Source organism: Dromiciops gliroides, chromosome 5 (genome assembly GCF_019393635.1).
Source record: "Dromiciops gliroides isolate mDroGli1 chromosome 5, mDroGli1.pri, whole genome shotgun sequence".
Taxonomy (NCBI): Eukaryota; Metazoa; Chordata; class Mammalia; order Microbiotheria; family Microbiotheriidae; genus Dromiciops; species Dromiciops gliroides.
Window position 1 is genome coordinate 38,083,115 of NC_057865.1, and position 17,079 is coordinate 38,100,193.

The window sequence follows — 17,079 nt, forward strand, 5'->3', positions numbered from 1 at the left end:
GTGCTTAGTTCCTCAGTTTTTCTTGTCTTGTTGCTATAACTAAAATTTCTAGAACTATATCACATAATAGTGGTGACAGTAGACATCCTTGTTTTACCTCTGATATTATTGGAATGGCATCTAGCACTTCTCTGTTACAGATTATGTTAGTTTTTGGTTTTAGATAGATACTGCTTACCAAAATTAAGGAAATGCCCACGTATACCTATAATTCACTAAAAATTTTGGTTATTTGAAACATACGTTTTAGGGGTTGTTTAAATAGTTTCTTATGGTAACCTGGGCATTTTTACTTTTTATTGATATACTTCATTTATAATTTTGTTGGCATAAAATGGAGTAAAATAGTTTGTAGTAATTTTATTTTTTGTGCCTTTTTTGTTTTTGAGTTTGCCAATTTGGGTTCCTCTTTTTAAATTAAATTAGCTTTTATTAGGGTTTTTCCCAAAGAATACCAGTTCCTAGTCTCATTTCTCAACTCAACTTTTTTTTTTCTTGATTTTTCCCACCATTTTTTATTTTCAGAATTTTTTATTTTGGGGGCTTAGTTGAAGTTTTTTATTTGTTGCTTTTTTAGTTTTTTAAAAGTTGCACGCCCATATCATTGATCTGTTATTTTTCTTTTGTTAAGTGTTTCAAGATATAAACTTCTCCCCAAGCATTGTATTGGGGCTGCATCTTAAAAGTCTTCAAATGTTGTTTCATTGTTTCCATTTTATTTTATAAAGTTAGCTTTTATTTTTATGAATTCTTCTCTGATCCATTTATCCTTTAGGATTAATTAGTCTCCATGTAAGTTTGACTCCTTTCTTCAAATGCTCTTTATTGATTTTTTTATTGTGTTATGAGTGAGTAAAGGATGTCTAATACTTCATTTTTCTAATTAAAGTATTCAAATTGTGACTTTAAAAGGGCTCCATCTACACTAATATATCTGTCAGCATTTTTTGTGTCAACAAAGAACTGGAAACAAAGTTGATACCCGTGAATTTCGGAATGGCTCTATAAATTGTACTTCATGAACACAATAAAATATTACTGTACCATAAGATACTTATGGGAGCTGATGCAAAGTGAAGTAAGCAAAATAAGGAAAACAATATGCACAATGAGTATGGTGAGTGGAAAGAACGACTGTAAAAGGAAGCTGTAAATGGTGACCTTATAAAGACCAAGTTTGGCCCTCTACTCAGGCCAGTGTGATAATGGAATAAGACAAGCTTAGGCTAAAGGAGATTTACTAAGCCATAGCAGAAGGACATTCAACACATAGAATCAAGGAGCAAGCTGAATGATTTTGAGGAAAACTCTCCTCCTGAGTTGCTCACGATGCCCTACAGATCCTGTAGCTCCTCATAGCTGGTTCATACTCCAGTGACCAGGGGATATCAACAGCCTGAACCAACTAAATCTTGGGGGGTGGTTTCAATACTCTTGGGGGAAAAAACTAGCCTAACTTGTATGAGTGATAGGTTAGATGTTGTTTCAACAATAGTCTCAAAAAAAAGAAAGAAAGAAAGAGAGAGATAGAAAAAGACATCCCCCAGGGCCCTTTTATGGAAGTAAAATATATTACATATTACATATAACATCATTTTTAAGTGTTAATTGCTTTTGCTGAATATTTTTTCTTCCTCTTAAATTCTTTGTTATAAATGATGGCTCACTGAAGGGGGCACGGTGGGGAGGGAAGGGATGTAGGAAGAAATGTAGGTGATGTGAAAACTAAAGATAAAAATTTTAAATCTACTTAAAATACTTTTGCTTCTCTGAATTTGAGGGGTTTTTATGCCATAGCACATTTGAATTTTGTAAATGTGCCATAATATACAGCTAGGTGATATGCATAATTCTTTCTGTTCCCATTCAGTAATTGCCAATCAATAACATCCAATTTTTAAAAATTCTATTCAGGTCCCTAACTTTCTTATTTATTTTTTTGTTAGATGTGTCCAGATCTGAAAGGGTCATGCTGATGTCTGCAACTATTATAATTTTGTAGTCATTTGGTTAACTGTTCCTTTAAGTATGTCATCATTCAGTACATATAAATTAATGTTATTTTATTATTTATGGTACCTTTTAACATAATAAAGCTTTCCTGCTTATCTCTTTTAACCGTCTACTTTTACTCTTGCCTTGTCTGAGATCATATTTGTTACTCCCTGCTTTTTAAAATTCACCCAAAGCACGATAAATTCAGCTCCAACCCTTCATTTTAACTGTGATTCTTTGTTTCTTATAAACATGTTTTTTGAGTCATTATTTTTTGTCATTCCTTTTGCCTGTGTTTATTCTATCCACATTCATTGCTGTGATTGTTTTCTCCTCCATCAAAACCTCTTATACCTTTTCCTCTCTGACCTGTCATAGTAAGTTATAACTAAAATGGTCTGATGTCACTCCTGTGCTTCTCCTGTCCCAGAGGGTAGCAACTGGTTCTTCTGTTCTCTTTTTAATGGTCCCCCCACCCCCATGACCCACTTTCTGATGTTGGTTTGCTTTGCTAATTATTCCTTCCCCAGTCACCCTCTCTTAACTTACCCCTTCCTTTTTCTTGTCCCAGCCCCTTTCCCTCTTGAATGTAATGTATTTCTACACCAATATTTATGATGACTCTTCATTGGCCCAAATCAGGTAAGCATGAGGTTGATGAGATGCCTGGTCTTCTCCCCCTCTACTCTAAACTTATCTTCTCATATACCTCAGTTATGCAAAAGTCACTTCCTTCCTCTTCTTCCTCACTTCTTCCTTTGTATTCTTCTTCCCCCTCCCCCACCAACCTCCCACTGTCTTTTTTTCCTGTTTCTTAAAGCCAAGAAGATAAATAACAAAAACTATTCCCAGATGCTGTTTTTTTTTCTTTTACTATTCCCTCTGTGACCTCTAAAAACAGTGGGATTCAAAGGAGACACTCATCTCTTCTCCTATTAGTATGTATTTCATTATCATTGAGCCCCTTCCAAATGTTCAAATGTATTTACTTTTCTGGGTTTCTCTTGTCTCTTGTTTTTAGAGTTCAGAAATTCTACTTGCCCCTGGTTTTTTCATCAGGAATGCTTGTAAATTCTCTTTCAAGGTCCATTAATGGTCCATTTTTTTCCTCTACAAATGATGCTTAGTTTTGAAGTTATTCATGGTAAAAAGCTGATTCTTTTGTCTTTTAGAAGACCACATCTCTCTCCTTTGTTAATAATTACAGCAGTCTTATGTGATGCGGACAGTGGTTCCTTGGTCCTTGAACTCTACTTCTGGCTGTAGCATTTTTCTTTTCTTTGACTTGTATACTCTGGATCTTGGTTTGAGATGTTTGCAATTTGGGGTTTCTTTCAGGAGGTAATTCTTGGTTTCTATTTTTACTTTGCCTCATGGTTCCAGCAGAACTGGGAAGTTGTCTTTCTTTGAAATGATATCCAGGTTTTTGGGTCATAAATTTCAGGATTGGTGATACTTAAAATTATCTCTCATCAAACTGTTTTTAAGGTCTGCTGTTTTTGATAGCATATACCTTACACATTTTAATCTTTAAGTCTTTTGTTTTTGTTCTAATGTTTCTTTTCTCATGGAATTGTTGGTCCATCTCTTCAAGATGGCAGAAGAAACAGAAACAAAATAGCCAAATTCTCTCACAAGTACTGGGCAATTAGATGGTGCAGTAGATAGAGCCCTGAGTCTCTAGAGCCAGGAAATCTTATCTTTCTAAGTTCAAATCCAGCCTCAGACATTTATTGTGTGACCCTGAGCGAGTCACTTAGCCCTGTCAGTTTCCTCATCTGTGAAATGAACTGGAAAAGGAAATCGCAAACTACTCCAGAATCTTTGCCAAGAAAATCCCAAAAAGGGTCAAAGAATTGAACCTAACTGAAATATGACTGAATAATAATTCACAACTATTCCAGCAAAAGTATTTTTTTTAAAGAAAAAAGAACTGCATTGAACTGAGAAAAAAATGTAAGGAGAAACTACAATAAGTACATTTTTGTCAGCTCAATTCTGTAGGCACTAAGAAAGGGGTCTAGACAGAAAAGGCTGCCCTGAGTGTAGTTAATGGAAGATTCAGTTGTGGACCAAGCACAAGCCAAGGTAGCCTAGAATGTAGTCTTGAAGCAGAAAGGACTAGGATGTAACCAACGACGCTTAGAGACTGTAGCCATGTTGCTCTGCTCCTAAAGAAGGGCTCAGAAACCTATGGAGTTTGGACTAGAAGGGCAATTCAGGACTCAAGGTCAATCAGTCATATAGCATTGATTAAGTGTCTACTATGTGCCAGGCACGTAAGGCAGGTAGGTGGTGCTGCAAAGGATAAAGCACCAGGCCTGGAATCAGGAAGACCTGCATTCAAATCCAGCCTCAATGAATAGCTGTGTGACCCTGGGCAAGTCACTTAACCCCAATTGCCTCACTTAAAAAAAAAAAAGAGTCATAGGACAGGATCAGACCACCCTTGCTTATGTCTCCCTCTTCCAGTGGTCCAATTCAGGTGCTGGCCTTGGCTACATCTTTTGTCTCTTTCTCCTTGCACAATACAAACTGCCCACCAGACTGTCCTTGCGGGCTAGATGCTCCTGAAACAACTAAAGAATCTAGCACTCATTACCCGGAAGCCAGATAACAGATCAGTACCAAAGAAAGCCCCCTTCAATCCTTCCAGAAGTACACAGGGCCTAGCCCCCCAAAAAAGTCCCAATTCTGAAAGTAAGGCTGGAAAATGAATAAATAGAAGTAAACACTGATGATAAAGAAATTTTATGGAGCCCAGGATGCCCAAGACAAATCCTCATCATTTACAAATAAGTCCTCAAAAAAACCCCACAGATTTGCCATAAGCTGCTCTAGAATTATTTGAAGAAATGAAGCAAGAGTTTTAAAATAAAATAAATGAAACATGAGCTCCAGAGGAAGCATGGGTAAAGAAACAAGAACTCTTGAAGAACTGAAAGGAAGATAAACAGCTATAGTCCAGGAGTTGTAACAACTAACTGAAGTTAAGAGATTCCCAGAAAATCAGATTGGATTGAGAGAGACTCTATGAAACAAGAAATACTTAAGAGATCAAGTTCTGTTTACTCCATTCTATTCTACAAGGACCCCACTGCTTGGGTAGGCTTTTCAACCTCTTCCAAGCTATTTATTCTCTTTCCTTTTCCTTCCTCAGTAGCTATTGTTTTATTTTATTTCACTTTTTAAATCTTTTTATTTCTTCCAGTCACTCTCGGGAGTCCCTGTGTCCAAGTCATTCTTTCCCCTCAGGCTCTATTTATATTTTTCTCTCTTGACTCCTCTTAACTCCTAGTATTTCTTCATTGTGTTGGGAGGTTTGTGTTTTTTTCATATACTTGTATCTCCAATCTCAATTGTTCCCGGTCTGGGACTTTGTGCCAGGACCAGACTCCTCCCCATCATGCACTCTTGGACGGGTTCCTCTTGTGTTGTAGTTCTAGGTGAGGTAGCTGGTACAAGGCTCCGTCCTCTTCCAATCTCTGGCTTGTCTCCCTTTCCTAGAAGTTCAGTTCAGACGGGGCCTCACCTTTGTCTTTCCTTGTACCGCCTCCACCTCAGATCTGGCTCTGTGGCCTGTGATAGGCTCCAGTCAAACACTGATGAGCTAGTCTCGGGCCACCGCAAAGGCCCTTCGGCTGACTTTTCCCTGGGCTCACTGGGCTTCTGTGTCTCCTACTTCTCTAGAAATCCACACCCTGCCTCTGCCCCCACCTGCTGCTCCAGTGGTTTGTTTATAGCTGGGATCTCAATGGCTTCAGGCCCTGTCTTATAGGAACTCACACTTCTTTCAAATCCCCCGGCAGAACCCCTGCAAGGTACAATACCTGCATTTCCCTGGTGCATCCCAGCTCAGAGCCTCCACAGACACTGGCTTGTATTGGCTTCTACCTCTCAGCACCGGCAGGCTTCTTGGAATGTCCTGAACAGGATGGAAGGGTTGACTGATGTTTCTCTTTGGTTGAATCATCTTTCAATCTGGTGCACTTATAGCTCTTTGCTGGAATGTTTGGGAGAGAACCGGGCTCCTCTAGGCCCTTCCATATCACTCTCTTAACCAGAAATTCAAAAGCCCTTGTTGATACTGGATTGCCGGTCTGTTCAATTCCACCCTATGCCTGCCTCTCCACTGCTCTTTGAGGGAAGGAAAAACAAGTCCCCCCCAGGGATGCACTTGCTTGAGGATGGGTGCCTGGCTTCACAGGAAGATGGTCAACTTGCCAGCATGCCCTCACAGGATGCCTAAATCTCAGGCTCGTGCCAAGGGCAATTCTTGTTTTTTCTGCAGCTTGCTTGCATGTCTGTTTGGCAAAGGGAATCAGTGAAACAGCTGTAGATTGCAGCTTCCTTTTTAAAACCATAGAATCAGAGGTAGGAGGAACCTCAGTGGAGGGAGGTTGCACCCTTACCCAAATGAAAAATTCTTTCTACCATATCCAGTAAGTGATCATACAGCCTCTCCTTGAAGATGTCCAGGGAAAGAGAATGTACTTGGGAAAGTTTATTCCATGTGGACGGCTCCAACTAGGAAGATTCTATTTGTTGGCCCTAAATCTGCCTCTGTTGATTTACTATTCCATTAGTCATGCCTGTGCCCTCTGGAGCATGACATAACACATCTAGTCCCTCTTCCATGTAACAACTCTTCAAATATCTAGAAAGCAATTATCTCCCTACTAAGTCTTCTCTTCTTCCAGTTATCATCACATTCTTCCATTTGTCTGTGTCATGGTTTCCAACCTCAAAACCACCCTGATATCTCTTCTTTGCACATGCTCCAGCTTGTCAATGAGCCTTAGAACAAGCCCTGCCCAGAACTGGCCACAAATTATCATATTTGGTCTGACCCAGAAAAAGTAACACTATCACCTCCTCCACCCTAAACTCTATAACTTGCATGCTCAATCTACTAAAAAAAACCAAACCAAACCAAACCAAAAACCAACCAACCCCTTTCCCTTTGTGAACTGCTTTTTTTTGTTAATAGTAGAATTTTTTTTTTTTTGGTGAGGCAATTGGGGTTAAGTGATTTGCCCAGGGTCACACAGCTAGTAAGTGTCAAGGGTCTGAGGCTGGATTTGAACTCAGGTCCTCCTGAATCCAGGGCCGGTGCTCTATCCACTGCACCACCTAGCTGCCCCTGTGAACTGCTTTTTAACTGCATTTGCCCTATCCTGTACTTCGGTGGTTGATTTTTCTTAACCCAAGGGAATGACTTGATCCTTATCCCTCATCATTTCCATCGTGTTGGCTTTAGCTAACCTTCCAGCCCATCAAGATTGGGGGGGGGAGGGTGGTGCAGTGGATAAAGCACTGGCCTTGGATTCAGGAGTACCCAAGTTCAAATCCAGCCTCAGACACTTGACACTTAATTAGCTGTGTGACCCTGGGCAAGTCACTTAACCCTCATTGCCCTGCAAAAATTTTTTTAAAAAGATCTTTTTGGATTCTAATTCAGTCATATATTGGCTTTGTCAATATAATAAATATAATATCAAGCTTCGTCATCTAAAAAGCATAAAAACCTATAGTCATTCAAGTCACTGATTTTCTTTTTTTAAGGTGTTGAAAACATGACCAAGAAAAAGAGTTGTGTGGTCTTCCACTAGAGTTCTGTCCAGTCTGGCTGACACTGAGTGGCATTCATGAACTGCAGAAAGGAAGTGCCTCATCCAGGTTCACAGAACTGGTAAGACTCTGAACCCAGTGTTCTTTCTCTTAAACTCATGCTAGCCTCTCCTGGTCTCTGGTTTAGTCAATCAACTTGTTCCACCCCATTTACTTACACCAACTTTCATCCGACCCATGTCCTTTTATTTTGTTCACAAGAATACTAACTGACAAATGAGCTGCTAATAGCTAAGTGTCCACAATGTTAAAAAAGAAATGAAATTAACTTGTTCTTAGTGAAGCCATGCTGGCTCCTGGTCATCCCTTTCTCACTTTCAAGGTGCTCAAGTCATTCCTTTAATAATTCATTTTCAAATTTTACTAGCCTTGTAAACTTCCTAAATTTAGTGATATCTGGTTTTAAGATTCCATTACCATTAGATCCAAGTATGAAGGGTTACTGTAAGAAATTATTTCTAGACCAAGAAATAAAAACCAAAACAACACAAAAGAAGAATTGCTGACTTTAATTTCTTATTTAAATATAGTGATTTTTTAAAAGAGTAAACTATAAAACTTTACACTGCAAATATTTTACATAAATGTAAACATGCATATCTCTACCCTATCATAAAGCAGCTATGAAAATAAACTCTAGGCACAAGATTTTAAAAATTGTAATCACAGAGCCAGACAACTTTAAGTTAATTTGTCAAAATTCAGGACAAAAGCGATGATGGGGAAATGGCAATGGCAAGGGATGATCACTGTTCTACTGGTCTTTTACTTCAACCTACACCTGAGTTTCCAAAATGCCACCTACCACACACACCCCACTGGAATAACTCCATTTTTACTATAGTCTAATATACATCCACATAAGAATATTTCTTTCAAAATAACATATAAATACATCACAAACACACACATAGACACACATTCTACTGAATCTGTTATCTTAATCAAGGAAATAGGGATTCTTGAGTCTTAAGTTTTCCCACCACCAAAGACAAGCAAATATAAACACCACACACAGAAAAACACAAGATTGTTACAGACAAAAGGCAAATAAAGAATAAGTAGTCTTGGTTTTAGCTAAAAATCTCAAGTCTGTAGTATCCAAACCCTACTGTGATTTTAGATGTAAAATTTAAGCATTGTATAACAAGTATTTCCAAAAGACAGGGTTCTGAGATTTCTGACTATCCATTATGACCACCAGTCTCTAAACAAACACAAAAGGATGGGAAGACAAATAACAAAAGAAAATTTGAAAAATTCCATGAGATGCTTCAAAATGTTGAAAACATCCATGACTCCCATGTCCGAGTTGTTATCCAGAGTGTGCATATTCTTGGAATGTCCTACCCTCCACATTTCTCCTACTATTCTACTGTATCTGAATAACTAACCATAGTGCTATGTGCAAATAATGCGTTTACACAATCCTTTCTGACGATTAGCAAATGAACATGACTTGGAGATGTTAGAATCAAGGTCCTGCCTGCTTCCTTTAGCATTTGTTTTTATTTAAAATTTAAACGCTTACACAGGAAACCTTAATTCAAATGACTGAAATCTGGCTCAAAGAATTGGGCAAGTTAATAATAGCAGTGAAATATTTAAATATTCCTTTTTTCCAGCAACAATATAAACGGATAATGGTATTGTCCATCTCTAATGTCAACACTACCAACAGTTTATAAATAAATTATCAATTCATTATAAATAAAGTCTTATATTCCATTAAATTCAATCTAAAAGCCTGAGATTTGGGTAAGAACCAAAAAGTATTTAAAGGTCACAAGGCAATGAGGTTTATTCTCCTTTACTTGAACTCCCAGCTTTCTTTGGACAATTCCTAAGGGGAAAGCAGAGTCCTCCCCCAACCCCAACCCCAAGCAATAGAACCTCCTCCTGCCCCCTAACAATGGCTCCCCTTAGTTGTATTCCTTTGAGCTTCCCCATGTGTCTTGTATCCCATATCTAGATTCAAATTCTCCTACTTCAGAACTGGTGTTGAAGAACTGACAGGGGAATGGTGGGGTAAAAAGGAGGCCTAAGTTAGGGAAGCAATAGGCCAGAAATTAATTTAAAGTCTACATGCCCAGAAAACATAAGCCAATGAATTTCCTTGTGTTAAGAAATATGTGCTATAATGATAGGCAATGGGATGTTCATTACACTGTATGGAGGCCTATTGCATGTACACTTAATAAGGTACACTTCATTGTAACTTAGGACTGTTGTCTTACAATCACCTTTTCATTTTGTCAGTATTTTAAGCATTTTGCAGAAGATCTGTATAAAACAGTTTGTCTTGCTTCCAGCTATATAAAAATACAACCTGTCATTTAAACAAAGTTGTACAAACGCGGGCGGGCGGGCGGGGAGGGAAGATCCCCAAATCAAGGAGAGTTATGGGCCTCCTCTCATTTGATGACTTCAAACTCTTCCTGGGCTATTTTGTACAAAACTCACTTCTAGTTCATACATTCAGTAGTTTTCTCCTGACCCCCCCTCCTCAAAACCCATTCCTTTACAAATCCACAGAATCCATGCTGTCCAATGAAAGACGAGCGTGGGCTCAGGGTTTTCCTGTATCAACTCAATACTCAAACCTCAGATTTCATCCAGTCACTGCACCTACTCATGGGGTTCTTCTGTCTTGGACAGAGCCAATTTTGGCTGGTTCATATTCAAACTAGAAGTAAAATGGTAGTCATGACTTTCACAGTCTAGGTACAAAGCTCCACTAGGTATCTGATTACTCTCTATACACAAATCATTGGTTTTGCTACATGCCTAAGCTCTGCACACAGTAGGTGTTCAATAAATATTTGGTGAAATAGAATGGGAGGCATCATTATGATACAACAGAAAAGTGCTGGAGCCTTGGGTTTTACTCCCCTCTGTTATTAACTAGCTATGTGGCTCTGCCTCTCTCAGCCTCCCTGCTTGGACTGGACCCTATACAATGTTCTCTTTACCTCTGAAAGTCTGTGCCTAAGTCTGTCTCCACTGGCCTGTCAGGTCTAATAAGGCAAGGAAGGCCACAACCTTCATCTCCACATGGTCAATAATTAGAGGCTTTAACATACCTTTGGGGTGCTGTTTCCCCCCCCAAAGGCCAAATAATTTGCTTCAGTAATGAAGATGGCATGTCCAAACTAGTGGCTTCCAAGGATGTGTCTATCACTCAACCTTTGAATAACTAAGACCACCACCCAACTGTTTAGGTTTTTCATCCACAATGTTAACCAAAAAAGAACAACCCCCCCTAGTCATTTACTCTACAGACCTAGGTAAAACTTTTAAAACTGGATTCACATAATATATACAAGAGCACTGGTGCTCGAGCTTGGTGACAACTCCTTGGTGATCACTAATCCCCAGGCGCTCTCCTTGTGTCCTGCGGCCGACACATATTCTCCTACCAAAGAGACAGATGCAGGAAGTTCCAGTGCTAGTCGTCGCTGTCGCTGCCAGACTCACTCAATTGTAAGTCATTTCCTATGTGAACAAATCAAAAGCAAAATCACAGAATTAAAAGTTAATGCCTTAAAATTCTTTAGCTGACAGCATTCAATATCACCAAGTAAAGAATTCTCTTTTTAACCTTACAAGGACACTTTCTTTTACCGTTTTGCCTAGTATTACGAGAGATCACAAAATTATATTAATTTAATAGAATGATACTACTGGGCTTGGTTTCGGTAATCCTGAGACTGTCAAAAGCCTATAATTATACTCTTGGATCAGCAGTGGGTATTGGGCAGGCAGAGACATTATACTTGATTTGTGTTTGCTTGTGATGAGTTAACTCGGTTGGCCCACCAATTCATATAATAGGAGTGGAGTTAACTCAATTAGTTTCCCCACCGTTACTGTCAGAGTTTCCAACTTCTCCACAGATTAAACACACCAGGGAAAAAAGGCCATTCATCAATAAAGACAGGCAGTACAATCAGGTTAGGGGTACAGAAAGATCCCACATGCCCTCCCCACCTAGCCTCTTCTTCTTCTGCTTCTCTTTTTAATCAGCCGCAGTAAAATGCTGGTAGACATTTTGGTGAGTGTCTAACCTCCCTGTGCCAACAAAGGCGCCCTCCACTGAGGACGCTAAACGGCAAGCACTGACCGAGTGCCTAGTACACACTGACATGTGCTGGAAGACCTGGAGACCTTGAGTCTATCAGTGGCAGAATAGTTGCCACTTGGCATTGGCTGGAATGGGGAGTCCCCAGTGCCAATGAAGTAAGAGGTCAGGATGAGGACAGTGTGTGAGCCAACAGGGGACACCTGGGTGACCTAAGCACAGAGAACACGGTCCTTGTGCTTCAAGGAGCTCATGCTCCACCAGGGACACAACGTGTCTATATCTGAATAAACTACAAGAAATACAAAGGGATTTCACAAGACAGGCTCTGGCAGCCTCAGGTAGGAGATGCTCTCTGAGATGAGCATTGAAGGAAACAGGCATTCACAGGAGGCCACATCATCTGCAAGGACGGACGACCAGGGTCCTCAAGGAAACAGGAAAAGTCCAAAGAGCCCTGTCTATGCCAGCCGGACTCTAAGCTCAGCTGTGCAAACATCTGGGGCAGGGTTTTCTGGAATTCAGTTGTGTGTGCACAGGAGGAATGCTAAAATACCAATGACATGTTCTAGGTTCAGTAATTAGTTATTCTCCTACAATCCCCAAATTCCTCCAGTTCACATACAACTGTTGATATTCCACCATATTCCTTCCGGTACAGTGAAGGATGAGAATATTGCTTTTAATGCTGATGTTGATCAGCCTCAGTATGAGATAACAGGGAGAAACATGCGTCAGTGAGAGCGCACCCAGCACTCGCCACACTTACGCAGGGTGTTCATCAGCTGGTTATTTCCTGGGGGCCGGCTGGTGCCATTGGCCACAGGGTTTCTGTGACTGAAGTGCTGGTGAGGAGGCTGGGAGGGCGAGGCACGGGGGGCCGGCTCCTCTCCTTCGCTGCTGGAGCTGTCATCCTCACTGCCCGAGGAGCTCTCGGAATCCGATGAGCTGCTCCCACTGCTGCTACTCATCTGCTCGATTATCTCCACCTCTGCTCTCAGCTCTGGAACAAGACAGCAATTTGTGTGTCAGGAGAGACATGTCAAGCTATTCTTTGCTTAAAGTATAAAATTCAAATTTTTTGCAAACTATATGTTTGTAAATTCATTAATGAGGAGAAAGAACTCAGTGTGGCCCAAAAGTCCTATTTTCAAAAGATCCACGATGCTGCTTTTCATGCGCATGACTGAATCTTCTCATGGAACAGCAGCTCAGAAATGACACTGACTGTGTAGGAGTAGGAAGTAGTCTGGCACTCTGGAGTCCAGGGACCTAGGTTCAAATTCTGCCTTTGATGCTTACACATGGGGGACAGATGAGTCATTTACACTGTGTGCCTCAGTTTCCCCCTATTGCGGGTACTGGATTAGATGTAAATGGCCTCTGAGATCACTACTAGTTCTAGATCTGAGACCCCATTAACTCCACTGCTCAGAACATCTCCAGGAAGGCACTTTAACGGTTTATAAATCACGTCTTGCCAACAGATTTGGCTAAGGTGCAATCACAGGATTCTCGATTCTGAAGGACTAAAAATCAAATATGTATTGGAAGTCTTGCAAACACATTATGCAGTGCTAAGATCTGTTAACATTCATGTATGAAACAGGCCAAATCTTCCTGTCTACACATGGTACAATCTATTCACTTATTTCCAACACTCCCTTGTATAACCAGAATTGACTAAGCACTCATGGTCCATAACTCCCATTCAGGTAAACAGAGGGAGTCTTAAACATCCAAGTCAGTCAGAAAAAATAGGCTGAACACCCTAAGAAAAAAATGTTCCTAATGCCTGCAGTAGAAGGGGTCATGGAAGGTTCCTGAAGACTAAAAGTAAGAGCCGGTGCCTGGAGGTTTGGGGGTTTTGTCTTTTTTTTCTTTAACATTCATTATCTGATTTGTGGAGCCCCTTGTGTCCAAAAGAGGCTACTTATCAACCCCCCTTCCTACCCACTGGCCTTTCAGCATCTGCAGTATTTAAATCATTTTACAAACTTGTCACGGGGCTTAACCTCAAACTACCCTACAATTGAGGCTACTAAAACCCCCCATTTCCAAGGGAAACATCTGAGGGTAACTAACTGGGGAGCTACCCCAAGTTACCATCAATCAACCACCTCTTTAGAAAGACAAAAGTAAAATAGTCCCTGCCCTCAAAGAGCTTACATTTTAACGGGGAAAGTACACCCAAGATAGGGCCTGATTTCTGCCCCACTTTACTGCCCTTTCTCACTCATTCTGTTTTAGGTCACCTATCCTCAACAAAAAATAATGCAATTATAAATGAACTAAACAATGTTTATAATGGCCTTTTATTCCCAAGGCCACCCTACCCAAAAGAGGAAACTGCAGGGCATTCAGGCTTCACAGCTGACCACAGAGCTTGAACAGTTTAACGCCTTATGTCTCATATCCATGGTACGGGCCCCCGATTTCAACTCCACATGGAACCTTCCTAAACATCCTGTCTGCACCTCTCCTGGTGCAGAAATCCCAACTATAAAATACCGGACACTTATAATAAACTCCCCTGAGTGGTTATTGTTCTTGTCTTTCTTGAGAAAGATTCCACAAACTATTATTTACCTCTCTTAATGTCATCCAACTGGGGTTCAGGTGAAGGGTTATCTTTCACAGGAGAGGTTTTTGGTCCAGCTGGTGGTTTCATCGGGGCTCTAAATGATATGGGAGGTGGCGGTGCCCGAGTAGGGGGCTGCTCCATTCGGGCCTGGATTTTGCTGCTTCCCTCGGCTCTGAAACAAGGGCAAAGAGTGAATGGGGCTAGCTTATACATTTTAGACTAGAAATGTGCCTTTACATTACAATGAATTCAAGTTCTCGGGTCCTTTTCCACATAAAGACTACATTATGCATCTTAAATACAGTGTTCACACAATTTCTGGTTTCATGTGAAATGGTGTTTGCTACTTTAAAAAAGCCAGTGAATTTTATTCTCATAATAATCTAGAATATTTGTGCTTCCCCCTCAGTGAAACAGTTTTTATAACAATCGATGTTCTTTTGCCATTAAAATTCAAGGTACCAAAATCTTCTGTCGCTGTTCTTCCGGTTTCAACAAGCATATTATCAATGAAGCATTAATTATCTTCGAGACACATAATCCTTCTGAATAGTAAGATGGACTGCTTTCTCACACAGGGCAACAAAACAACAATTCAGAAAATTATTCCCCATGTCGTTCAGATTTTGTTTAAAGAAAGCTATGCCTAAAGCAGTAACTGATACTCACAAACATAGGAGTAAATGAGCCTGCCTACTGAAGTAACCAAGGGTGAGGTGAGCATCTTTTCCAGTACAGCAAAGGGTTTGAAAGGGGAAAAGATGGGTCTGAGGCCCCATTTGCCCTGATTCACCATGTGACCCTGGGCTAGTCTTAGCCTAGTCCCTCTGAGCTTCAGTCTCTACAGTGTGCCATGAGCCCCGGGGCAGATCACTAATCTCTGTGTACTTCAAGGAACTAGGAATTATCCACTAAACCCTTGCCTGGGCTGGGGGCTCTCCACAGGGATGAAATCTGAAAAACAAGGCCGATTCTCCCATCTCACAGGAGGTACTGAGATGGGCTTTGTCACCTGCCAAGTGGTAGATGGTGCTAGAATGGACTGATTAGTCATACACACACCTTGTCTTCTTGACCTGAATGCTGCTACTGAGTTTTTCCAGTACATATTCACCAGTGTCATGATTAATGATAAGAACGCAATCTTTCTGATACGGTCTTTTGTTTCCTTTGAACACGGTCATTGGAGGTGTTGATCCCTGTTTAAAGAAAAAGCACAAGAGAGTTAACTTAAATCCCAGGTGGAACATGCCACTATCTACTCCAACAGAGTGTTTCAAGGAGTCAGGAGAGTCTGGAGCCCCATGTCCGGTAACCTGGGGCAAGTCAAACGCTCGTTTGAGAACGCTGCTCTCCTTTATAAAAGGGGGAGGGGGTGTTAGGCTGGATCATCTCTAAGGCAGCTAATACAACAGTCTGTGAATTTAACCAAGCATATTTGAGGAAGTGGCAGAAAACCTACTTTTCCTTTGAGTTGCTGACCCTCCATCTATAAAAACGTTACCGATGGAGAACCTGTAACTACCCACAACCCAATGAAGGGCCTGCGAAGGCATCCTCAAGGTTTTACCGGCCTCTGGCCCCGGGCTTACCGGGATGTGTGGCAGGGTGATGGTGACTTCATCGCCTTTGCCCACCTGCAGCTCTCCTTCGCACGACGTGTCAATGGACGCCGGTTTAAAGTCATCTACAGAGGAAACGGGTCGTCAGGGCAATGGCCGGACTGCCTCGGACCCAGGCCGACCCCAGCCCTGCGGGGCTGGGGGAGGGTCACCCAACAGGCCAGGGGGGCTGAGTCAGGCCGGGGCGTGGATGGGCAGCTCGGGGCGCACCGCGGTGAATCAGGGAGGCTGAGAAGGGGCCCCTCCCTTCGGGGCGTCCCCGCTCCGGAAAACCACGCGCGTGGCTCCTGTTTGTTTTTCCTGCTCTGGGGCCCCCGCTGAGAGTCACCAGGGAGGGGGGAGAAGCCCCCCCCCGCCCCCGAACCGGACAGCGGCCGCACGCGGGGCCCAGTCCGAGAGATGGGGGCTGAGCCCGAAGACCCCCCCCTCCCCTCCCGGGACAGCCTCGGGCGCTGGGGGGGAGGCAAGGAGGGAGGGAGCTCAAGTCCCCCCCCCTTAGAATCTCCCAGGGTCCGCCCTCCGGAACCGCCCAGTGCTGAGCTTCCCGCCCCGAGGATGAAGCGCTGCGGAGCGCTGGGAAGGGGGAGGTGCGGGGGAGCTCTGGGGCGTCTAGGAGGACCCCACCGAGCACTGAGGGCGCCCCCTCCCGAAGGTCCCACGGGAGTGCCCCCAGGGCCGGGGAGGGGGGAGGGGAATTCTTGGGAAGGTTCCACGAGGGCCCGGAGAACTTCCGCCCAGGGGTGCCGGGGGAGGGGGGGGTCCCGGGTCCCTGCCGGGGTGTCCCCGCCCGTACTCACAGCGGATGGTGTGGAAGGAGGACTTGGGCCTCTTCTCGAAGCTCTCGCCGAGCTTCAGGCCGTGCTCCTCGCGGTCCAGCAGCGGGTTCGCGGTGCCGTTCATGGCCCTTTCCCCGCCGGGGGAAGCGGCCCCCAGTCACCGCCCGGTCAGACCCCTGCGCCGGCTTCCTCGGTGCCGCCCCCGCCCTGAGGGCCGGCCGGCACTTCCGGGAGAGACCGGGGGGAACGGTGCAACGGGGACACCACTCCGCTCCGCTCCGAGGCTGAGGGGGGCGGATGCGACCCCCGACAGAAGCCGGAATTGCCTTCTGCCCTTCCGCCGCGCCGGGGGCGGGGTCTGCGGGGGACTGGGGAGCGAGCTTCCGGCGT

General features: G+C 42.8%; 1 protein-coding gene across 1 annotated transcript; it reads right to left on the reverse strand.

Moving 5' to 3' along the window:
- Window positions 1-8,116: 8,116 nt before the first annotated feature.
- EAF1 (ELL associated factor 1) lies at window positions 8,117-17,056 on the reverse strand. The gene is made up of 6 exons (XM_043966249.1): window positions 16,711-17,056; window positions 15,884-15,978; window positions 15,354-15,490; window positions 14,297-14,463; window positions 12,477-12,710; window positions 8,117-11,121 (listed from the first exon to the last, which is right to left on the reverse strand). The coding sequence occupies exons 1-6, from the start codon at window positions 16,811-16,813 to the stop codon at window positions 11,075-11,077; spliced, it is 783 nt and encodes a 260-aa protein (XP_043822184.1). The 5' UTR covers window positions 16,814-17,056; the 3' UTR covers window positions 8,117-11,074.
- Between the last annotated feature and the right edge of the window lie 23 nt (window positions 17,057-17,079).